Source organism: Columba livia, chromosome 13 (genome assembly GCF_036013475.1).
Source record: "Columba livia isolate bColLiv1 breed racing homer chromosome 13, bColLiv1.pat.W.v2, whole genome shotgun sequence".
NCBI classification, from domain to species: Eukaryota; Metazoa; Chordata; class Aves; order Columbiformes; family Columbidae; genus Columba; species Columba livia.
In genome coordinates this window covers 15,551,640-15,577,411 of record NC_088614.1, presented here as the reverse complement: position 1 = coordinate 15,577,411, position 25,772 = coordinate 15,551,640, and the positions used below count along the sequence as shown (strand labels likewise).

Genomic DNA, 25,772 nt, shown 5'->3' with positions numbered 1-25,772 from the left:
TTGCGCTGCCCGCCCAGCGCAGCACCCGAGCGGCTGGGAGGACACCCCGCAGCTGCTCAGCACCCACAGGTGTCAGCGAGCTGCTGCACACACGGGCTGGGGGTTTAACCCCTTTCGCAGAGATGTGATACCAGCGGGAAGAAACTGACGAGACAAGGCAGCAATCAAGCAGCAGCATTTGGGGATTGGTGTGTTGGTTTTAACTATGCTTGTTTGGCCACACACGGTCAGCACTGATTACGAGCAATAACATGCGTTTTCCTTTAAATTATTTCACTAGCCCAACTAATATAGCACAAGCAGTGCGTGGGCCGCCTCTGAGAAGATCCAGGTGACAGCGAGCCCCACAAGGAGCTGGGCTGGGTCATCGCAGCCGTCCAAAATGAGCTGTGAGCACTCAGGCTACCTGGGCGCTGGGGCAGAGCCTGCTGACCGACAGACCAAAAGTGTCATTTGACGCGTGGCACTCACCAAACGGTGCTAACTTTGGTGTTACTGCGGTCGCTTACCCTGCTCCTCGGGGGACACGTTCGCAGGTCCCTCGGAGGCAGCTGTCACGCCCGGCACACGCTCCTCGTGCGACACACGGACACCCCAGACACCGCCACCATGCGAGGGGCCCTGGGGAGGCCGAGGGACCCTCCGCCCGCTGCCCGCAGGTGCCTTTACCTCTGAGAGGCGGCGACACCTACCCGCCTGGGACACCCCCCGGCCGGGACACCCCCTCCCAAGCCCCCCCCAGAAGGGGGGCGGCGCATGCGCGCCGGGCGGCAGCGGGTCAGAGCGGCGTGGGCAGCGATGGCCGGCGGGGAGCAGCGCGGCGCGCCCGGCGGCCCCGAGCGGGTGGCGCTGAAGAAGGAGATCGGGCTGGTCAGCGCCTGTGCCATCATCATCGGTAAGGGCCCGCACCGCCGGCCGGGGCCCCGCCGGGCAGCGCGTCCCGCTGCTGCGCGCCCGCGGGCAGCGCTGGCAGCCCGTCGCGGTGCGACAGGGGTTCGGGACCGGCCGGCGCGGGGGAGCGGCGGGGCACGGCACCGCGGGCAGGTGTGCCGGTACCGGCAAGGTTACCGGACGGTGTTGCATCTCGGCCAGCGGTGAGCTGGGCAGAGGGAGAGAGCGGCAGACGGGACGGCGGTTCGTTATCAGCTGTAATGCACAGTCTTTCTTAAGGGACCAACAAAATTTGACTAAAAGCTCCCTCCATCCCAGCCGTTCACTGAACACAAAACCCTGAGATTTTCTAAAACATTTTCCCCTCGGCCTTTTGAGCTCTTAAGGCTTATGCGACTCTTATTTCTAAGGCTAAAACAAAAGTTGATTTTTTTTAAACTCAGGCTGGGGTTCTTCAAAAATGAAGGTGGCACCTCGGTCTTTCGGAAAGCTGCCGAACATCCCAGACCCACGCTATCTGCATGGAGTTGGCAGCATGGCCAGTGGCAGCAATACACTCTCCCACTTCCCGCGCCCGCCGATTGCTGGCAGAGCCACTGCCACTCAGTGCCCTTTCCAACAAACCTGGTTTGCGATTCAGAGCTGCCAGCCAGCGGGGCTGAGTCTGCTTCTCACGCTTCCCCGTAGTAGAGTCTAAACTGATAAATCAGGGCAGACACCTTCCCTCTGCATGCTCAGTCTCCATGGTGTTTGGGCTAGGGAAGTGGGGGTGAGCCTGGGGAAGGAGCAGTTTCCCAGCCAAATACAAGCATCCTTTACAAACCCAGTGAGCCTCAAAACCCTATGGGAAGACCCAGCCATTGTCTTCTCCACCATGGGCTGTTGGAAAGACTTACAGTGCCAGCTGAGGCAAGGTCTGCGGCAGCACGGGAAGATGGCAGTGGGCACAAAAGCTGCCACATCCACAGGAATATGCTGCGCAGTAGCAGAATTGGCTGGGACACCCCGTTGTGTCTGCACAAATGACATCCCCAAGCTTGAGGAAGAGGACTTTACTGCATACTTTCTATAGGTTATACTACCTTACTGCAATTTTATGCTGTTAGCCTTGTATAGCTTTATGACCTGTTTAGATGAAGGAAAAAAAAAATACCATATTAATACCATTGAACAGGATCTCTTGCATCGTGGGTGAGGCTATTATATAAAAGGAAAATATTTAATACCATTCTCATAGTAAAATACTAAAATCTAATGGGCAGCTATAACTGTACTTTGTGGGAAGGTGTGTTCTAGTTATACACACATACATTTACATTGAATCCCTTGGCATATTTAAAGGGGGAAATCTAGTTTCTGGATCTCAGTGGAGCATAGATAACCTTGCATAACAGTGGGGTACTTGTGGGTATTCAATGAGACACAGTCCTGTCAGTAAGGCGCTTCAGTGTTAGATATCGCCTAGGTTGCTGCTGGCCATAGGGAAAATTTGTGTTGTCTATGTTGTTTGTTAGTTCCGGTATTAGATAACTGTACCTCAAGACTGCCACCCTGCTCTCTCTGATCCCTTCCCAGTCAACCTTGCATCAACTTGACTCATTTGTGATATGTTAGAAGCAGAATACATATATATATAAAAAACTCTGGTACAAAATAAATCTTGTGAAACAGCCTCTCATCTAGTCAAAGACATTTGAATAGGGAAAAATAAAACAATAAAATCTAGTACTGACAAGTTGTTTAAGTATTAGAGTATTAGGCTTCTGGCTGTTAGAGCTAAGGAGATGCTCAGCCTGCCCTGTGGAAACAGGGTACACACTGGTTTGGGCAGCGGTGACTGTTATGGGTGGGCAGAGACATCCCATCATCCCACCAGCTGCCCTGCAGCTCCATGGCCTGTGCTAATTCCCTGCAAGGCAGGTGTTCCTTTTCTGCCTTCCTTCCATGTTTTGAATCACAGGACAATTTTCTTACTGCTTTTACAACTGAGATATTTGTCAACGTAATGAATTGCTGTGCCATCTTTATACACTCACAAAACATACTTTCAAATGTTTATCCTCTCTTTATAGAGGTTTGAAAGGCTTTGCCCTAAGAAATACTAGATGTTCAGAAAAAAAATAGCAGAACAAATAAATCAAAATAGGAATATAATATGCCTGTCTTATATCCAGCCTATAGGACAGTCTCCTGATTCTCCCAGCAGGCTAACTGTCTCACAACACTAAGACTATCCTTCATTACTTTATTTCTTTATTTTTTGCATATGAACAAGCCTACTTAGAGAAGAAGTCTGTTTCCAAAAGTTATCTCATGTTGAGGCAGAAGACGCCTCTTTTGGGATATCCTAATGTAAATGCAGGTACTAAATACAAAGCGTTTTTGGTTTAATGCTAAAAAGAGACTGATACTTATTGACTATAAGGCTGAACACAGTGTTTAGTAGAAGTAACAAATCCTTCTGGCAATTTATCTCTGCCACGCAATTTTGGAAGGTGCCTGCGACTTGCTATCAGAGCACCCAAACTGCTCTGTGTTCAACATGGCTACGTACAGTGAAAACAAATCTCTCATGGGCTGCAGCTATTAATACTCTTCTAATGTACTCAATTACACTGCAAATTAAGCTTTCCAATACTCAGATGAAATGATACAGCTTAAAAAATAGTAACATATGCACTTTATTATCTACTAAATAATACCTTACAGGTACTGTCTAATTGCTTGAAAACCCAATTTATATTTATTTAGCAGACACATATTTAATAAAACAGTTGTTTTATGCACTTTCTACATAGTCGACTTTATATGTTCTGTGTAGAGCTGTATGCGTAACAAAGATTATTGCACATGTATCTTTTCTATAAGCACAGGCACATTAGCTATACAGAGAAATTCTGATTCAGCGCCTTCAGTGAGAGTTTTGCCTATGTAGATGAAAAATTAAGAAGCTCCGTGACTTGGCTCTGTGTAGTTTCTGCCACATTCCACTGTTCTTTAGAAAAGTACAAGAATTAGAAACAGCAGCCTGATTAAAGTCCAATACCAACCTGATACTTTTGGTCTGGATAATAAAACTCACCTTTCTTACACTAGAAATGCATATGCAACTCTATATACAAATTGCATGCATAAGGCATTTGACAAGAGGTGTTTGACTGTTATTTTAATACAGATCAAGTATTTTTATATAAAACAAACAGTTAAACATCTCTTAAAACATTTAGTTTTGCATCTTATAAAACTGCGTAAAAATAGCCATACGGTCACACTCACATTATAAAGTCTCTTGTATACACATGGATGATTTTATGTGAAGGTATATAAGACCCATGAAAAGACCTGCAAATGGAGCCACAATAAAATGCCAGCTAAAACGAAATATATCTCTTTAAATTATTTTGCTGAGCACAGGCAGTCAAGTTATCTGTGTCAGCTGACTTTGGGTTACTTAAAAAAATCTTGCAGTAGTTATTCTACTCACATACAAGCTTGGTATAAGATCCTCTGTGAACAGGTTCTTGCTTCAAGTCCAATGATAGTATCAAAACTGTTATCAGATGTCCAGCAAGCAGCAGGTTCACTTAGTGCTACTTCTGGAAGCAGCTTTCTGGGATTTGTTCACATTGCCCAGCACACTGCACACACTCAGCCAACTTAGGGATGGTCTGGGCAGAATGTATGCGAGCTGAAAAGCCCCTTTGCATGGGAGATTCTTCCTTATGTCAGGGTTGTCCTAATATGTAGCACAATTTAGTGTCCGCATCATGATAACCCATCAAGGGAATGACCACGTAATTTTCCTTAGTTGTCATTATACTGCCTGGCGTTGTACTTATTTACTAACAATTGTGTATGCACCTGCAGGGAAGTTTTCATTTACGTAAATATCACTTCCAAGGGCAATGCTCCAAGATAACACCAGGTTCAGAGGTATAATTGCACTGGATGTCATTTTTCCTCCTTGCCATTAACAGAAAACTGTTCTCCAGCCTTCCCTGCTGCTATATCTTTGGCCATTCTTATGTGCCCTAAATTCTGCAGACGGTTTTATGGACAGAAATCCGCTCTGGGATTTGGCAAGCTGCTAGCTTAACACTGGGGAAGGACAACGCATGGAAAGTATTAATGCCAGCTTCTTGGTTAGTCCTCTCCGATCATGTTTCATGTGCCACTGTTGCTTAAGGAGACTGGTTATTGGTTATTGAATCAGACGGCACCCATCAGATCTATGTCTTTATCAAGTAATGTATCAAGTCATTAGGAGATCGTTCCCAGACAGCCCCACTGGACATCACTGGAGTAGTACCCAAGTTACAGTACAGCAGCAGAAGCAGAAATGTATGAGAAAGACACAAGAAAAACACCCACATCTTTAGATGTTGATTTCTGTGATCCCACCCAGGGTCACAGAAAATGGCAGTGCTGCAGCAAGGCTTCTCTCTCTCGGAATTTCTGAGAGCATTTCACTTTTATAGCTAACTGAAGTTGCAGGACATGCTTTTGTTGACTGACTTGTGAGGGTAATGCAGATTACTTCAGTGGTTCTCTCTCTCAAAAAAAGGTGTTTCTAAAAAGAAAGTGTCTTCCTTATCTCTGTTACACACCTTGCTAACTAGTAGTTGGAGCATTCAGTTCCACATAGTGCTTGCTGACATAGCACACAAAGTATTTACACATACATGACTGTTTTTTTTCAGGAAAATAATTCAGGATCTAGCTCTGGACTGTAGAAATGTAGAAAAGTCATTCAACATCTTGTTCTCTTATAAATGCAAATTATGGTTAAATAAAGGAGGAAATTTTTGTTCAAGATAAGTGGCACATCTACCTTAGTAGCAAGAAACCACAAAGACACTTTTGAAGCACTTGTGAAGATTGTTTTCTGTACAGTCCAGAGTCTTAGGACTCATAACTACTGAAAATTACATGTCCAGCATCCTTATGTATATAAAAGCTAATAGGTGTCCACAATTTGGTGTGATACCCAGGGACATACTGCTGAGAAAGAGCAGACCCTACATTTTGAAAGAAAGAGACCTAGGGATGCACATCCAAAATTTGCTGTGCAAGTTACATTTATGGCTTGATATGTTTTAGGGGTGATGCCATCTTCTTGTGTTCCTTGAGGCTGTGCCAGCATACAGTTGTCCATCAGGATCGTTGGTGGTGCGCTTTCACCTGAATTCAGGGAGCTGAAAACAAGCCACAGTTTCACTTGCAAGTAAAACCCTTGGCAAAGTTCAAATTAGCTTGGCAAAAATCCAGGGAGACCCTAGAGCTTCTCTGTGCTAGCAGCATACCTCTGAATTTACAGAGGGAGGCAAAAAGGATCCCTAAGTAGAGATTCGTAGCAGAAGAAAAAAAAATAACTTGAATTAGCTATATATTTTTCTTAATTCTGTCTTTCTGGGCATAGAAAATGGTTTTGTTTGTCCATAGATGTGCCTTTCTGCTGCTGTCTGTATCCAGGAGAATTCAGCATGTGAAGTCCCTCCTGTACAATACAAAGAGCAAGAGCCAAAACAGCGGGAAAAATATCAATATGAACAAATCCCTGATATGATCTTCAGGAACAGCAGTGGGGCATAACAAAGATCATTTGCAAAACAACTCAATCTGTACTTTATAAAGTCAGTGATACTTGAGCAAAACTTGCAACATTTGTAACACAGTTCTGTTCCCAGGTTATTAACTGTCAGGCATTCATTGACAGGTGGTTTTTGTTTGGGTGGTTTTAGTTTGAGTGGGTTTTGCTGGTTATTTGGTTTTGGAATTTTTCTCCCTGTTACCTCCTAAACCAGAACATTCTGATTGGGATGTAGCGACTCTGACGAGAAGGCTGAAGCGATGGGCTTTCTGCAATGGGTGTGAGTAGTGCAGATACCCTGCAACAGAAACTCTTCTTCCTTGAGAGATGAAAAAACAAAGGTAGCAGCATCCTTTGGTAGTGTCTTACTCCTGATCTGGCAGTACAGTGCCTGCTTTCAGCAGCGCCATAAATCTCCACTCGTGTTCCCTTTTCCTGTGCCTTGCAGCTCATTTCCTTCTAGCATAATGTAGCCTTTTCTGTTGAGAAAGTCTGTTCTGCTTTGGCAGGCTCACAACAAGCAGAAATGGTTTGGTAGAGGTTTAGCTTTTTTGTGTTTGGAGCTCTTTGTGTGCCAAACTTTTCCTTTCAAGACCCTGTTTTTTGTTGGGCTGTGGGGGAGTTTCTACTAGCTGCCACACTTTTTTGTCATCTTGATTGCAGCATGATAAAATGAGAAGACATTTGTCAGTACCAAAGTGCCCCAAATATAAAACGTCCTAACAGTGTTGTTTTTTCTGCTGGTCCTGAAAAACTCAGAAGTCTCCCAAAGACTTCTTTAGCAGATGTTCCACGGTGAAGAGCAGGGAGCCAGCAATCCAGCATGGACTATGCATCTCAGCATCCTAATTTCTTTTTAAATGCCTGTATCCCTCTCTGTATAGTGAGAAAGCACAGAGAATATCCAAGCCCCGTTCTCCTGCAGAGGAAAGCCGTATATAATGATAAAAACATTTATTCACTTGCCAGCCTCCTCAAAACCTCCTTATGCGGTATTAGTTTGTGCTCCTGATGTGTTCTTCTGGCACTGGCCTCTGCAAGTCAGGGCTGAAAACAAGATTAGAGGAATGATTGTCTACAATTTGTTCACATCTTCAGGAACCCGTAGATTCTGGGGTTTTTTATTTCAGGGTAATGAATAGCCCAATCGGATGGTAGGGTCAGCTGATTAAATTCTTGCTCCTGGACATGGTTCATCATCTCTTTCAGACAACAGAATCAAATTCCATTGGATCTTAGAGAAAGAAAGGTGTAGAGGAATATACTGGTGATGTTTAAGCCTGAGGAATTTCTGTATCATTGAGTAATGGAATAACCTTCACGACCGAATTGCTCCGATTCATTTAACACCTTCTTTAGAATAGTACCAAAACTTGTGCAAAAATAAAATCTTTCTGCACTGAAAATTAAGTTGAAATTTTTAATCTGATCCTTAAGTACTGTTGTAATCACACTCCAGAGATGAGGCTTCAAGATCAATAGTGTAAAACAGCATTAAAAAATCAGTAAGACTTCAGAAAGGTTACTTCTGACTCCAAGAAATAGGTCAGTGATCTGGAGGAGTGGCATTTTTTCTGCTATGAAAAACAATAGCTCTTTCATCAGTTACATAGAGCCACATAATCTAGATCAGGCCAAACATCTTAATGTAATATACCACAAAAATTATATTTGAACAATATAAGGACCTAATTTAGAGTCACAAAAGCCAGGAAATACCAAGTTAAGGAAGAATCTGATTCTGTTGAATACACTGAATCAGAGAACTAAAATCCACAATGTCATATGGTCTATGAGAATGTATGTCACAAGGCTGCCCATCACAAAACCTCTTAAGGATCTAGTTCACCTGTGACAATGGACAACTCACAGACATGTTAATTATGCTACATTGATCCTGGGTCAGATAATCACACAGAGATGAGCAGTCAGGCTAGAAAAAGTTGCTCTCTAAGTACAGAGATGTATTCAGACAGTGGAGGACAGAAGTTGAGCTCTGAATACTGAAATGCCTTCTCCATAACTTAAGCAGTTTTGCAAAGAGGTCATTGTACTTGAACACATGTGCATGACACAATAAGCTAGAGGTCTGATAATAAAAAGCATCATTAGTTGGCTAGTCTTTTGTAGTTCCTAAGTGTCTTCCATCTTTTTACCCGTTACATTGTGCAACCACTATGAGACAAGGAGAAAAATCTTTTAGCACTTGTCATGTATGATGGGTCCCACATTGCGCTGCGAGATCACTCCTGCTCCGGTCCCACGAGGCTGATGAATCCAAAAGTGTGTTCCCTGCCAGCCCATCCCTTGGAAAGGATCAATATGTGCTTCTCCATAAACCTGAAGATAATGACTGTCAAGGAATATGAGGACTTACAGCTTTAAGCTGTGTGCTTTTGTATCATAAACGTTCATCCTTTTGTACAAAACACCCAAGAGATCAGTTTTTCTTAGGGAGTTGCAAGGAATGGACCGAGAAGAATGAAAATGAGGGGTTGAGTTCCTTCTCTGGATTATTTCAAAATTCTTTAGCAGCTCTCTTGAGAGCTAAATAGAACAGGGTTTGCTTGTTTTTAAGGTCATCCTAGACTATATTTTATTTCCATTTCCCCATAACTTTCTTTTTCTCTGCCCAGTTTTTGTCCTGTTTTGATAGCAGACTTATTTCTTCGGTAGTTGAGGTTGCAAGCCTTATTTTATTACTAATTTAAAACAACACAGACAGTTCTGATGTCCATGAAGGGGAAATGAAACCATTTCAGAAACAGCATTCTAGGACTCCATAAACACAGGAGTTTCAGTGTTTCTGATACTCTTAAATGCTGTCTGAAAACTTGAAAAGCCGTACACTTTGGAAACATAAATAATCTGCTCTTTTTATGTGCCTTGAAAATAGTAGTAGCATTAGTTAGTACAAAAGAACAGAAAGTATCTGCTTGTTAAGCTTCCAAATGCTGTACTCAAGTAAGTTAAAAAATAGCTGAATCAATATTTGATTGTGGGTGGTGTCCTTGCATGCCAAGAGTTCGCCTTGGAAGGGATTTCTATTTGAATGACAGAACTAAAATATTTGTAATTTTAAAAAGCAACAAACTACTTTTTTATACTACTGCTAGTAGATCTTGTTGCAATAAAGCCATTTCTTACAGTGAACTCTGCCAAAGACCAGTAGGACACAACGTCTGCATGTTTGCTGGTTGTGGACATGCCCAGTTCCCTAGCAACGCATTAGGATTTAAGCGAAGTATTACAAAAGGTACCCAAATCCTGTATGTATTAGGAGTGCGTACAGAAGGAATAGCTCCCCTTCGAGCGCTCAGACTCCTGACAGAAGATTAAAGACCCTTTTCATAACAGGTCCTGAGTCCCTGAAATCCTGCTGAAGTCAACGGGAGCCAAGGACTTCACCGCCTCATAGGATCAGGCCCTAAATTAAATTAAAGCAGCTAGGTACAGAGAACATTAGTCCTTTATTACCCACATAACTGAGCGGGGCCGGCAGCCATACCGCAGGGAGGTTGGGTGTGAATGAACCATACTGTGCTCAGCTCACGCAGCGGAGGGCGATGGGGACAAGTGTAATCAGTTCTTGTTAATTAAAATTATAGGAGGCCAGTCTCACACACTCCTTTTACCACAAATCTAATAATCAAAATGCTTGTCGTTGACCCAATGTAGTCAGGGCACAGGAGTTGCTCAGGCAGCCCAGCTGCCCTTTGCAGCGGGTAGAGATCGTTGTCTTGATTTCAGAGACAAGGAAAGCAGTGCACAGAGGCCAAGAAGAGTGAATTCACTTCCAGCAGGACCTCCCTGAAGACAGGTTTCTGAAAATACAATCTACTGACATCCCTGCATTTCCCTTTGTGGCCTTCTGAGATAGTCCAAGGACTGCTCGGCTCAGATTTAGCTGCTCAAAAGCACCAAAACTGAAAAAAACCCAAACCAATGACAAAACTTATGTGAAGTGACATCTATAAAGAACCTACTTAAAACAGAGGTCTATTGTCATGTTTGTCTTCTTTCCTAGTAACTTAAAACAAATAAAACATTTCTGATGTGTGGCAGAACTAGAACAAAAAGTGTATCATAACCAGGGTCCTATATGTTGCCATGGCAGGGGCATTCAGGTCTGTGTTAATCTGTATTTTGCAGGATTAGCTAATTTAATTCCATGTTTCTATGTACTCAAAACATCCTGTAAACAAGGGGTTTTTTTGGTTAAAATTTTTATACAGCTGGTCAACTGCTTAGACAAGCTTGGTATATAAAGACACCAGTGAGCAACATGAAGTCTTCTAATTCTGAATATACTTAATTTCAAGAGATAGTTGTGGTATTTACTAACACAGGATTCATATACACAAAAGAAAATTATGTAGTGAAATTGCTAACTCTTGAGATCATATTACAACAGGTCTGGCATTTTTCCTTAAATTCCCAGATCATAGATATTTAACAGCTTCAAGAAAAGCTGACATTTCTTTTGGAAATCAAGAAGTTTCTAGTTCTTGTTTGCAAAATTATCTAAATGTATCCTTTAAAAACAAATTTATGATCTAAAAATAAAGTCAAGATTCGAGTCAGCACCAATTTCTAAATACATGAGGACAGCAACATGGCATTGTAGATGATGCCTGTAGAAGGGTATACTAAGCTGGTAAGTATTTATACATATAATTTAAACTCAGGTTGAGATAGTTATTAAAGCGCATTTGAAAGTAGGTGTGAGCTTTAAATCAAATATCATCATGCAATAGTTGTGCACACCCCAGGAAACAAATACCCTTTTTTGCTTTTAAATTGCACCTCATTTCATTGACCACAGTGAAACGTAAGTGTATCTTTGTATTCTTTGCTAAAATGGAGACAAAGCCATGTAGAGGTATAATGATATCATGCCCATAGTGGTAAAACTAACTACACCAGAATTTGCCAACACAGATTTACAACCAGCAGAATGCAAACTTGAGAGCCTGAATGATTTCCAATCAAGGAGCTGTGAAACCTCCAAAACCAGCAAGCTTTGCTGTAGAGCTCATGTTTCATTTGTATCTGCATCCAAAATAAGGTTCGTGTAAGATCCCAGGCAGTGGCAGTAGAGCTTACAGGAGATACTTAATTAGTCTTTCTTCCCAATAACGTAACCTGAGCTATAACACAACAGTTGGTGTATTCAGATGGCTTGTTACTGCTATTTTCACATTGCTGTGTTTTAAATGTGTATTGCTTGGAATTTCAATTCAGGAAGGTGCTGTCAGCATTTAGCTCCTTTACTGTTCAGGACAATATTGAAAACTAAGCTTAACCTTAAAGCTAAACGTGCTTAAATTCCCATGATACCCCTTCAGAGATCAAGTGATGTCTAGTTCAGAGATGCTCTTAATGGATCGCAGGTTATAATGTCACAGGTTTGCAAAAGCTACATAAGCATGGTCAAAAAATTGACCAGTTGGCCTGAGTCTGAGCACACTTTTGCAGAGCTCATACATAAAACCTGATAATTTGAGGGGAAACTAAGGGCAAGACTGGAAATTAGGTTTTGCTGTATTTACACAGCTCAAGCTGTGTCTTTTCTCTAGACCTGTTCATTCCTGTAATGCCACTCCATGAGTTCCCTCGTGTCCCTTTGCTGCTCTAGAGCCCTGGGGCAAACATGGCTCACGGGTGGGTTCTGGTAACCACAGCTGACGGTTGAAAGGGCCCCAGTGCTTGCAGAGAGAAAGTTTTAATTCTCAGCATTCACTTTGCTGAATATACATGTATTAAAGGAGGAAGATATTTTCCCCCACAAAAAGCTGCAGCGTGGTGCTGTGCGAGGTAAGCAGGGAGGTGCCACAGCAGCTCGGGGGGAAGGGTTGGGGGTCAGGGAGATGGTGCCAGCCTCCGGGCACTTTTCTTACACTACAGCCTAGATTCATCTAACAAAAGACATCCTTCTGTGAACCTGTGTTAGTGTATTGTTCGACTTTTGAAATTGCATACAGCCATTTTATTGCATCCTTCAAGTTAGTCAAATGATGACACTTCCATGAGGACTGGCAGCTTTCAGGAATGAGGCTTTCCCACTGGGCAGCAGTTCCTGGTAAATTTTCCAGTCTGCTTAAGTAATCTGTTTACTGTGCTCAGTCAGAATGAGCAAGAAGAAGAGAGAAAACACAACAAACACCCCACAACCAGCATTTTCCATGAAATGAACTATACTTCTGAGATGGTGTGAGGGTCCCTGTCACGGGTAGGGCTGAAGAGTCTGGACTGGCAAAAAGCTGTAGCTGTCATAGTGTCCTTTTCTGACCCACAATACTCCCTGACACAGCTGAACTCTTTGACTGTTAATAAAACTCAGTTGGTGAGCTTTACAGCAGCATTTCGTAATTGCTTTTTTTCTTGATAAATACTGAAAATCATTGCAGGTGCAGAGGGACTAGGAGAAGCATCCCAGAGGTGCAGCTGTCACTTGTGGGATTTCTCAGCCAAGGGAGAAACATTAAATCAGCTACATGGACTGACAGCTGCCTCTTAAGCCACTATGGGGGGACCTTGCTCCACTGTCAGTTGCGTTCCTTAAAATCAGAATTTATCTGGTAGTTATCAGTCAGGCAGTGTCTTAGAGAAGACGCCCACCTCCTCCAGCCTGCATACAGAGCAGGGCATTAGGAAGTGTCAATTTCTACATGGGGGGATTTGATGACACATTTTTGCCATCTGCAGGTAAAATTTCAAGTCAGGATATTGAGGGCCAGAGAGCTCAGAAAACAGATGTTGGACAGATAACAAGGGCTAATACAGCATAAAGCTGCACTATTTATAGAGAGCACTGTGCAGCGCTGCACTTTCTCACCAGGGCAACCCAGGCATTTTAGGAACATTAGAGGGGTTTCCTCCACATCTCTCTCACAGCACCATGGTCAGTTTGGCATTCAGTTTCTCTTTGGAAGCTAGTGGAAGGATTGAAGGCTTCTCTAATGCCATGGACTTCTTTCCTTCAATGGTTGCATTAGCTCCTTTATGTGCTGAAGTCCCAGAGTCAAGGGGGTGGTACAAACCCCTCTTGCCCACCACCCCCTGTACCATTGCCAGTGGTGATGCAGTGGGACCCACCAGAAAGGACTGCTCTGCAGCTCTGTGTTGGGACGCCCTCATCTTCACCTGGCACTACTGTGCTGCCATAAACCCTGCTCAAGGTCCCTGATGTCAGGGCAGAAGGAAGGAAAGGAAGGTGCGAGATGAAGCTCAGCAAAGTGGCTGGTAGTAATCCCTGCCTGGACACAGCTGTACTATTGCATAGGCTGCTCTCAGTGCAGTGGCGTGCTGCAGCTTGCTTAGCATTACTCCTTGGAGAATATCCCAAGGAAAATGCCACCTAGTCCCTAGGAGATGGCTTTTCCCAATATTTCTGCCTTATCATTGCAGCATATAGAGAAGGGCACGGGAGGCTGAGGTTTGCTCTCTGTGGTAATGAAATGCAGCCCACATATCCCAACACTGGCAAGAGAAGAGGAGAACAAGTCAGAAGTTAAGGAAGTAGAGAAATCAGACCAAGTACAAGAGTCAGAACAGAGGAGCAGGAAATAAAGCAGTGGACTGTGTGCCTGAAAAGAGCAGACAGAGCCTGCAGCCAGTGAAAGGATTAGCAGAATAAAAGGAGTTCTCAATTTAGAACAACAAAAATCCTATCATACAGGCTTTAACTTCTCCTTTGATATAAACACATTGCAGCAGCGTTACTCAAATAAAATGGAATAAAACCATGCACGAGCAGATGTCCAACTTCTCATTTACTGTTTCACATGCTCCTAAGAAGCCTGATCCCTGACATCTCCTGGCCATTTATCTGCTTTACTGTAGGTCTGTCCTCTGCACGCATCATCTAAATGTTTGGTCTCGAGTGCAGAAAGGCATTACTCAGGTGGGGACCAGCACTGACTGACAGAGAAAACCATGTCACCTTCCAGGTGCTTAACTGGGCCCTGCAATTTGAAACATAAAGATTTGTAAATTAGTCTATCATACTCAGCGTATGCCCACGTGCATACTCGGGAGAGTGTGATGCTTGCAAGCCAGAGAATGGGGTTAGAGTTTCCAGTGCTGTTTTTGGTTAAGGGAGCATTTGCGTTTGACTCTAAGTACTATAGTGATAATATCCCACATCATATCTTTTGCAGCAAGGCCTTCACAGTACAGATGTGCCCTTCCTGCAAGTACAGTCAACACCTGCCAATATAACCTCCTTTGAATATTGTTCAAGCAGTAGATTATTTTGTGATGATCATGTTATGAAAACAGATGCTTAGAAGCATTCTTGATGAAGGTTCATTTCATTAGCCTTCATCTGTAGAAGAAAAGCAATTGACAAATTATCCCTAATTTTACAAAAATAAGGTAGAAGAGTATCGCCTTTCGGAATGGTAGAATTTTTAAACTGCCACATTTTCCGTTTTTAAGCTATTTGGTACCTTGGCAGATGTTGGGCTACTAATGGTCTGAGCATGGTCAGCCTCATACAGTAACCAGCAGGCTCCAGCTGAACAGCAAGGTACTGCAGTCCCATAAATACACTTTGCAGGTGCTGCTTTTCCCCGCTGGTAGAAAGTGATTCCAACTAACAGTCATCATCAAGCAGTTCATACACCTTAAGGCAGAGCCAAAAGTGCAGCTTACTACTTTAAAGGAACGATTCAAATGATGCCAGATATATTAGAGGTCTTGGGAAGACTCAGGTTAGCAGTTCTCACAAATTTGCTTTGACTGCTCTTCTCTAGATGGTGAATTTTTCATCTAATTGCAACACAGCTGCCTAATGCATCCCCAAAATCACCACGGTGCAGCTGTCATGTACAACTAGTATCCACTTGCTAGTTCTGCTCATCAGTGCTCTTTGCAGTCTAATCAGTCTTACATTTTCTTAAAACATCACAGACAATAAGACAGAAGTTCTTACCTCTCAAGGAAAAGATAAATGCCATGATCTTGCAAACAGGTTGATTACAGTAACACTGGGGAAAAACAGCAAAACAAATAAGTGACAACCACAGTAATATTCCCTAGAACTCAGGCTAAGAATGATATTCCATCCACACTGCAGCTCCCCGAGTTCACTAATAGACACTTTCAGTCCCTGATTTTTCCCAGCTGATGGCACTGCTGGATTTTGCTTTATTCCTGCCATTTGTGAGCTGGGTCCAGCAGCAGGGACCGGCCGGGGCTGTGCGGGTGCAGGGGCCAGGGCAATGTCAGCCCGGGAAGGGTGCGTGTGGCGGGCAGGGCTATATTTTAACATATAGATATTACATTAAAATGTATAAATATTTAAATGTTTGACAAATCTCCATAGTATCCCATGCAACAACAAAACCCTATGACTAAAACAGCCTATCACACCCTCTGTAAGACTGCATCAGTTGGTTTTAGTGAAATTATGCCTTCCTTTACTCAGTTTTCTGTTCTAACCATGCCTTCATTGTTAGAAAAACCTGGTCCTCAGGTCCTCATGGGCTACACTTGTATTTTAGTGCTCAGAAGGTAAATATCTTCTTTATAAATCCATGACAAGTTACAGAAAACACTTTTTATGGTATTTTACATAGCCTGATATTTAAAATCTTTAAGGTTGGGTGTAGCATAATAAGATTATAAATTCTTAACCCAGTAAAATCCACTTGGAATGCTGGAATTACAGTTTATAATGACTGGTCATGTTCATACTTGCTAGGAATTTTAACATAAATATTTGAACTGAAGTCAGATTTTAAGATGATTTAATTTTGTTAAATACCAGTCCCTGTAGACATTAAATTTTCACTGTTATATTTATAGCCGTTTTTCTTTTGCAAGTGTATTAGCAGAGGAGCCATAATTCATTTTCCACTGGTACAGTAGTTACATTTTTTACTTGCATGTGAAGTTAAATGGCTATTATTTTAATGCCAAGCTCTATAGATTCTTTTATTCCTCATCCATTCTTCATTAAGACTTTTCTGAATGCTATTTAAAGGCAAAGCAGTTCAAAGCCATTACATGGAATATCTAAAACACTGCCACACCGCCTAAATTCATGCTTGACTAGAAGTTAAGAAAATGTACTCGGAGCATTTGCCGCTTTTAGTTCAGCAGAGTCCCTGTATCCTAATAATTTTTTAGGCCTGAAAACCTTGTTGTTTCACAACTTCATCTACCTTTTGTATTTTAAGGGCATACACAGACACACAAATAACCCTTGTATTCTTCTGTTAGTCAGCTGGAGAGGAGCAGGGCAAAGGCCGAGCAGCCCCTCGTGCCCGTCCGTTCCCTTCAGCGCTGGGGCACGGCTCGGGAACGTGGGTCAGGGCAGAGCCCAAGGTCGGCAAGTTTATTTGCTGGCAATGAATCAAGCCAGTGGGACTGCCTGTGCTGCCACAAGGTTTCCGGTTAGCACCAAAATTATGAGCTACGCTTGTTATTTCTTGGCTGGTTTTGTAGGTGTGTCATGCTCCGAGTTCACAAACAGGCAGTGACAATCAAGACTGGTCACTAATGTCCTCAATTAGGAGTGCTTAATGTCTGAAAGCCAATTAGTAACTAGCAATTAGCTGGACTGCAGGCTGCTTACTTTAGCAGTTTTCTGCCAAACAAATATCTAAATAAATATCCACTATGAGTTACATCATCATCATTGACGTAATCCACCTCATTTAATTTAGATTTAAACAATTTGTAAAGCATGATTCCTTTTGACTAAGCTTTTTTTTTGTTGATGTTAAACTATAATCTCAAATCTTTACAATATTGCTTACTCCAATAAGATAGATATATATATAGATATATAGAGATAGAGATAGAGATAGAGATAGAGATAGAGATAGAGATAGAGATAGAGATAGAGATAGAGATAGAGATAGAGATAGAGATGATAGAGATAGAGATATATTTATTCACTCCCAGGCAAGATGCAAAGTTTCAGCAATTGCTTTTAAGAAAGGTGTTCTAAGCAATGACACAGACTGTCTGAACCGTATCTACTCACATATGGGAGTCTTGAGAGGATGGGTAGACTTTTGGTTATTCTTTTATTCACAGCTATCAGTGAAAACTGTCTCAGTCTGCTGTTAAGAATGCAGTATTTCAATATAGCAGAAGAACGCTGTAACTGAAACCAGGCCAGTCTCAAACATGGCACTTGAAAAAATAATTTTTCTACAGCTTCATATTAAAAAATGACAAATAATGGCTTACATTTCCCACATTGGTACTGAGAAAGGATGTCAGACTCACCCTTCACAGCCAAGATACCCAGACACAAACCATCTGTTACAGCTGTACCAATGAAAGACCCAATATACAGTTGGGGATATAATCTGTGATGATGCTGAATACTGTCTTCCTCATTCCTACTCTGATTCAGTAAACATGGGATGCACCTCCACAATGATACTGGAGGAAGCAGAACACCCAGGTAATGCCAGCTTTCCCTCTGCCAGCTTTGTTGTCAAAATTTCACCTTGTAAGAGAAAAAGCTGCTTAGCCAGATTTCTAGTTTGTATTACAGACCCATTCAGAATTTCTAGATGTGTAACATAGATCTTCAATGAAATGCACAAGCAGTAAAAAGGCATGGGTGATATTTTTCCCTGCTAACCACACAGGAAATTGCTTAGTTTTATCAGAAATATGTTCTCTAAATACAGTTAGTAAGGCCATTCTGAAAGAACTCCTGAATACTTTCAACAGCCTGCAAGATCCATTATTTTTACAGGCTGTGTGGCTTGTGTGCTGCAGATGAATAAAAGATGCCCTAACGACTTTGCATGAATATGCAAAATATTACTAGGTCCCTTTATTTTCTCATAAGCACAGTGATATTTAGTGTTTTCCTTCAAAGTGCAGTTATTGAACTGTTTTCACGAGAATTCAGTTTTTGCTTAAAAGAAGAGTTTCAACTCCCCTAGTTACATTGAAATCATCAAACCCCAACCCCAAATGTGCTCTTCAAAAGCCAGAGGAACTGAAAACCCTGGATTTGTCAGTAAATCCCCGTGCCCTAATTTTCAGGTCTATATCATGGTTCCTGGATGGTTTAGATCCACACAAAGCACTGACCTACAAGCAAAACCACACACTGTGTGTGTAAGCAGCTGGTTTGGGAAAGCCACCCCAGGGCCAGGTCTCAACATCAAAGTCGCCAGCACAAAAGATCCCAAACGTAATTAGATAAAGGCTTGGAAATTTGAAAGGATGGGGGTTTTGGCATTCTGTTCAGCAAAAACCTGGTGTGGGACCCTCTTCCACTAAGTCGGTGGAGATGGAGCGTAGCTCATGGCAGACTGAACTGGCTTCATGCCCACTTCTCTGCCACGTTGCAACAGCTGGTCTGGGTTTGTCCAGCCTCCAGTGGGCTCAGTGGCACCTGCCAGTGCACAGGGTCACAGCCACCCCGGCCGTTAGGGCTGTGAGTGCGGCTCACAGGGAACAGATTGGGCTCCAGTCTCAGACAACTCCCAGCAGCAAGTTACAGCACTGCGTACAAAATGCAGCTGGGAAAATATTTGTTCGGGATTAAAAAAAAAATAAACAGCATAAATTCCTATATATAGGACTTTTTTCTTCTGTTATCTTCATCCTGTTGTCTCGCTATAGTCAATTGCTGCAATGTGCACTGTTTCCCATGCACAGCACGATATTTTGTCATCTCTTATATCTCAGCGTTTGTTGCCTTTCCCTGCCCCTTTCACAGTAACTCTTGAAGTTGTATTATTCCATGAGAACCTCAGCTTTTGTTGAAGAATTATGTTCCTAACCCTCATGAGTTGTTTTAGAAAATTGTCCAAATCTGAACCGTGAAGCCTTTGAAAAAAGATAAATTACAAAACACAGAAGGCAAGTAAAATAGCCTGAAATATACCACTGCTAAGATCTTATCCGGTGTCATGACTTTTTTGTTGTTGTTCTGCACAATGTTGAGAATTTTGGTGTCTTAGAAAAATAGGAAGTAACATCTTTTCACACCGATGAGCAACTCCTGGGCAGTTTTGTTGACCGTTTAAGTTAAAAACAAAAAAGCTTTTCTTTAACATTGAGCAGGCATAGCTGTGAGGTTTACCTTTCTCCTCACCCCCATCACAGACCACTGTTATTGTGAATTACAAAAAAAATTTAAAAATCACAGAATTTGTCAAGTTCAAAGCTCTCAAATATCTCTCAACTGACTAGGACAGTAAGAGGATTTCATTCCAGAGGTCAGTATTTGTGCAGGATGCCTTTTCAAGGCTCATTAGTGCTACACAATACAGCACAGGGTCGAGGACAGCATCCGTCCTGCAGAAAACTGGTACTTGTTTAAGGTTAGGAACATGAGAGGGCTGAGCAAGTGGGTGTCTTTTTATTAGTAGCAATAGTATTGTTATTATTACTATGAACGTTTGTACATGCCAGGGTAGCAGGCTTGGGCCAGCAGAGACAAACTCAGGCTTATCATCCCGTGCTCCCTGCCTTGGCACGCTTCACCTGCCCCATGTCACATGCCTCTATCTCCCTTTTTGTGGCAGGCATAATGTATTGAGCACCTGCAGTGGGCTTGGGGCGCATGGCACCACGAGCACGGATCTACCTTGCCTGAGCAGTTGTGCTGTGTGAATGCATCAGTACCTCCTTGGGCTTGATCTGGAGGTGGTGAGAACATTGCCCACTTGGGAGGCTTGTAATATTGCGTTCTTAGATGAGGTCCTGTTTACTGTGATTACTTAGTACTGATTTGTTGGGATTGGTCACACAACTTCATATGAAATTCAAGCATTAGTTTCCTTTTGGTTCAAAGGTGTAGTTCTGTAGCAAGAAGCTCTAGTAGAAGCCATGGAGGAGCAGAGAATGTGGCTGTTTTACAAGAAGTAATTAATTTTTTCCATCTCTTTACATCTTAGAAGAAAAAATAACACAGTATCGCCATTACTAGCACTAGTAAAGCTGAAACAAATTATCCCCAACATGGTGAGCACAGCAATGACAGTCTCCCTGAACTGCACAGTCAATTTCTTTCTTGCCCCAGAGTTTCTGACCAAATTACCTCCAGTTCCTGCTGACCAAGGACTGCTTTGAAATACCTGTTCGTAGCTAAAGCATCTGCCTTACTGCTAAGTCTTCTGGCCTAGGAACTTCTGCTAAGGAACTTGAGACCTCCTGAAAACTCTGCTTCTCATCAAGCACTTTCTGACATTTTCTTGGAGCATTTCAGCAGCTCATCATGTCTATTTTTAAACATGTCCTACCCTGCATAAGGCAAAGGTACTTCCCAGGCACATTTACCACATTCATGGCAGGTTTCCATAAGAACATTTTGTTGTCGGAATGGGCGTAGCACTTCCACTTCTGCTGGTACGGCTTTTACACATGTTGCAAGAGCAAAATAATAGGAAATCCATAATGAGGTTGGAAGGTAATTTTGCCTTATCATGTATTCATTCACAAAGGACATCAGCTTTTTAAAAATATGATTAACTACTTAATATAACAAAAAAAATATAAATCTTGTGAATGTTTCTATGAAAGGACAATTCAGAAGGCTGGCTGTTCCTTCAGATAGCTGCACCCAAAAATCATTATCCTTACATTTTAAAAAGTACTAGCTATTTCCAGCTCAATATAGACTCACCCATGAGGAGGAGTGCTTTGGCAGTGTTCTATAGCAGGACGGTGCCACTTTAAGCCATGCTGTGCCATGTAGACCCTCTCCCCACAGCAATTTGGGTTTGGTGCCCCGCGGTGCCCAGCACCCGTGCAGCCGGGGATAAGCAATGCTCTTTCTTAGCAGCAGAAACCTAAAGCACAAAGAGATACAGGGCTTTGACAAAACCAAATGCAAGCATTAAAGTAAAAAAAAATGAAAAGCCTTACCATAGACTATATCTCTGTGCATTGAGGCTGCACCTAATCACTGCCACACCAGACGACTGCCGCCACCTTATCTCTGCAGTGACACCTCAGCGGGACTCGTCTCTTCCCTGGGGTCCATCACAGCATGGCCTGATCACACCGCTTCCCACAGTGCTGCTGACACATATCTCCACCACGACCCCACCAGCAGGTCTGCCCATCACCCCGAAGCAGCTGAGCAGATGCAGAAAACCAGGCATGCAGTCAGCTCGCACCCCTCGCCAGCACGGGGGTCACCCCACCAGCCCCACACAGCACAGGTCTGCAGAGATACTGCACTGTAACATTGCACATCATCTTGAAGATCTGCTAGATTCCTTGTCCATTATCAGTTTAGAGGATGCCAGGCTGTGTTTGGATTTTATCCTGACTCAATGTGCTGGCACAATGGAAAGGTGACAGTGTGGGGGTGGAAGCTCTCGCTGGGAGCTTGCTGAAGGATGGGTATTCGCATCTGCTCTTTCCTGCCAAAAATAGGAGCAAACCTGAACTAAGGTGAAAGAGAGCACTGAGAAGGAAGAGACAGCATGTGGGGAGCTAGGAGACTCATTTATGGGCTGCTTCCTTCTGACTTTGGGCAATTCCTGTTTGTTCACCACTGGGGTTGCCAGAAAGGAGTACTGTCCCATCCCAAAGAGGCAAGTAAGATCTACAGATCTATTGTGGTGAAAAGCAGTATGGCCTAAATTCAGCATGCTCCCAAAATCCCACTGGCTCGTCCCAAAATTGCAGTATTTTGAGGTGTCTGTGAAAAACAGAAATACACACGTATCTATGCTGGCAGGTACTCTTTCCCGTTTCTCCCTCCATGAGTCACAGTGCCCAAGGGGCATCCCTGCACCCAGCCTCTCATGGCCCCTGCATTGTGTGCTATGCTATGGGGGGGGTGGATTTTGATGTCCCAGCCCCCCTGAAGATGGGCCCTATCTTGTCTAGATTCCTTTCAGGAGGAGATTAAAATCTTCATTACAAGATGCTTCTAGCTCCATTTGATATATTTGGCCATGGTGGGTGACAGCACACGGTTGTGCAAGCTGTCTGAGCTCATGCCACAGAGCCATTGGTTGCAAACGGGCACTTACCCTCCCAGAGTGCCAATAAATAGCAATGCTTTCCCAAGGGTCTAATCAGATAAAATACAATCATGCAAAATCTGGGAGAGGATTTGGTGGGAGATTCTTGTTTGATTGGGTGGGAGCTGTGGGTTTGTTTGCCTTTTTCTTTAAGAAAAAAATGCATTTCTCACTTTCTTTACCTAACTGCAAGCCTTTTATCCTTTCCAGGTAATATCATTGGTTCTGGGATCTTTATTTCGCCAAAAGGAGTTTTGGAGCACACCGGCTCGGTGGGACTTGCCCTCATTATTTGGGTGCTTGGCGGTGGGGTGGCTGCCCTTGGCTCTCTATGTTACGCCGAACTGGGAGTCACTATCCCCAAATCAGGAGGGGATTATTCCTACGTCACAGAGATTTTTGGTGGGTTAGCTGGGTAAGTACCCTATCTCTATAAAGTAATTTGAAAACACTAAGTATATTAAGTTTGGAGAAGATATCTGACTTGGAAGAGACACGGAACATTTGTCAATAAAATGCTTTTGCAAAGTAATTTTTCCTGCTCTCATTAGACATACCAAATCGCTCCTACACAGAGCTACAGACACTTTCACTTCCTTCTCTTAATAAAGTCCATGAAAGGAAAGAACCAGGTGGTAAATGATGCTGTGTCCATGTGACATTCCTGTGTGCCAGCCATAAATGATCAGTACCTTGTACTGAGGAGCTTCACACAGCAGGGAAGCCAGGATGGAGCTACTACATGATCCAAAACCCTCCTTTGACAATGCAGAAGGCAGCAAATATTTCTGTGGCATTACATTGTGAAACCTTCCTACAGCAGAATACAGAAAACTGCTGGATAAGGAGATTTTCCCACAGAAGCATCAGGCTCAGGTGCCCGCTTGCACCACTGCCTCACTTACTGCAACTGTACACAAACAAGGGTTGTAAATTTGAAGAGAGGGAAATGCCAACTCAGGGAATGATTTCTCTTTGAAAATACCTGAAGTGGAGTAGTGTGCCTAAGGGAGGAACGGACAAGTGAGAAGAGGTCATCATTTATCTTTGACTGTATATTTTGTTGCGTCAGAAAACAAGCTTGTCGCAGTTGAGCTGGCCACTGAGCTAAAGTAAATCAGCACAGGCGTAATGCTGGCAGGCTGTCCCCAAGTCCCATGGCCTGTCCCCTTGCTCATGCCTGCCTTGGCTCAGTGCCACCCAAGCACTGGGCACAGCCAGCATTCAAAAACACACCAGGTGACAAGGGAGTTTTCTGGGGATTCTCAAACATAAGCCACTGCCTTATACTTGTTCTTATAAAAGTCTGTGTTTCTTCAGTCAGTAGAATTGCTCCTCTGAACATTGTCCCACTTTGCATAGAAAATTACACTCATGTCACAGCATGATTGAGGGAACAACAGCATAGGCTTGGTTAACCAAAATCTCAGCTGATCTTCACTAAGGTTTGCTCTCTCACGGGGTGCAGGAACTGCACAGCAAAGCCCCCGCTCCCCCAGGACGCTGCAGCAGGCAGCAGCTTCCCCAATACCTGCTCCCAGGAACGGGGTCTGCAAGCAAGGAACACAAAAATGAAAGAGCATAAAATTGCACAAGTGGTCACAAGTGCTATCCCAGGAATATCGCTGTGAAACCATCAGTTTCAGAAAACCAAAAGAATTATGCTTTCTAGGAGAGAAAAAGAAAGTAATTAGAAATCAAGTACGACTAAACCCAGCTTTAGTTGTTCCTCAGCTCACTCTGCCATGTTCAGAGAATTTGTGTGGTACCCCGCACACCCATTGATGGGTCACTACCCAGCATTTACCTGGGGACAGAGCAACGCTTTCACCTCCAAAAAAGCAGGGAGCTCCCTCCTGCAGCAGCAGCACACTTGGTGTCCAGGCTTTCAATGAACAAGCAGTATCGAAAAAGCACAACCTCATCACCAGAAGGGAAGCAGCAGTGCTCCCATTCTTGCTTTGCAAAGACACTTTTCATTTTCTCACAAGAAAATACACCATGTTGTAAGTATGGCAAAGGGTTACCTTAGGCAAGAAGCCTCCTGGTAGGTTTTTGTGTAAAAGACAGGGGGGCTCAGTCATAATTTCCAGTAGAGCTGGGCTGGGACTGCACTCTGCTGCACACTTTGCTGAGCCAGCACCTAAAGCCTGCAGCTGAGGGGAATTCTCACAAGCACCTTCAGTTTTCCACTTGGGAAGAATCCATCACCACCCAGCACTCTGAGCTGGATGGGGCCCTTCGGGAGCCTGCACTCTGCCTCCCCCGAGGAGAAAAACACTGCTTCTTAAAAAATTCCATTTTCTTTTGTAATGTGACCCTTCTACAGTAAACAACGTCAAATTCAACACACAAAGTTTTAGTGCATCTGCCAAAGGATTTTCGCAATGGCAGATTTGGATGATTTGGTCTATTCACATGAAGATGTTTATTAGAGGAGCATGTACCGTACCCAACCAGCCCACAACATTTCCTCTTCACATCCGTTGTCTTGTCCCTGCCATTCAAAATCCTCCCTATGTTTTCCTGTATAGGTACAAGGAACAAAAGGAATACTATTTGATTGTAACAGCCATTGGAGTACTACATGCCCCGGCTTCTGTGCCTGGCAGTGTTGATAGTTGGTTGTGTGAATAAATAATAATTAAAAAACCAAAAATCATAGCACTGCTAGGTGTGATGTAAGAAAGTGAATGGAGTAAAAGAAAGAAGCAGAAGCTCTGGCTGCAGAGCAGCAGCCCTGTTCCGTGTCTGGGTGCAGCTGCAGGACAGGGCACAAATGCTGCTGACAGCGTGACAGCGGCAGCGATGGCAAAACTCCTCTGGGGAAGGGACGTGGCCCAGCAGCTCTGGCCAGGGGAGAAGGCAGAGGTGAGGGAGGACTTCTGTTGCACTGGGCTCAGGTCTGGTACCCGAGAGCAGACTTCTCACTTTCATCTTCATTTAGAAACCATCTTGGTTTTAAATAGCATCTGTGCATGAGCACAGTAACCACAGTGAATGGGTCACATCCTGTGCTGCTGGAGCTGAGCACAGCTCATCTTACATGCATATGGGCTTGCATGTCTGTACAGATCATAAAAAGAACATTACCCAAACCAGTAAATAACAGGCTTTATATGTGTTCTTGCAGAAGACAATTAATAAATTCAGCTTCATGAAAAAAACACTAGTGCATTTCTGATAAATACAACTTCTGATAAATACATTTCTGATAAATAATGCTCAGCAACAACGTTGCAACTAAGCTGCTTCTCCAGCAGTGACTGAGGGCTGATCATAGATCCTTACTGAAAATCAATAGCACTGAAATCAGCAGA

The 25,772-nt window shown here is 43.2% G+C and overlaps 1 protein-coding gene across 2 annotated transcripts in view; it reads left to right on the top strand.

The window, feature by feature from the left end:
• The first annotated feature begins 542 nt into the window (after positions 1-542).
• SLC7A10 (solute carrier family 7 member 10) overlaps positions 543-25,772 on the top strand; it is a 39,269-nt gene continuing 14,039 nt past the window's right edge. The window contains exons 1-2 of one of the 2 annotated variants that reach the window (XM_065028406.1): positions 543-895; positions 22,663-22,867. In XM_065028406.1, coding sequence (XP_064884478.1) covers positions 757-895; positions 22,663-22,867 — 344 coding nt within the window. In that variant the 5' untranslated portion in view covers positions 543-756. The remainder of the gene's footprint in view (positions 896-22,662; positions 22,868-25,772) is intronic. The other variant, XM_065028405.1, reaches the window with a different exon arrangement.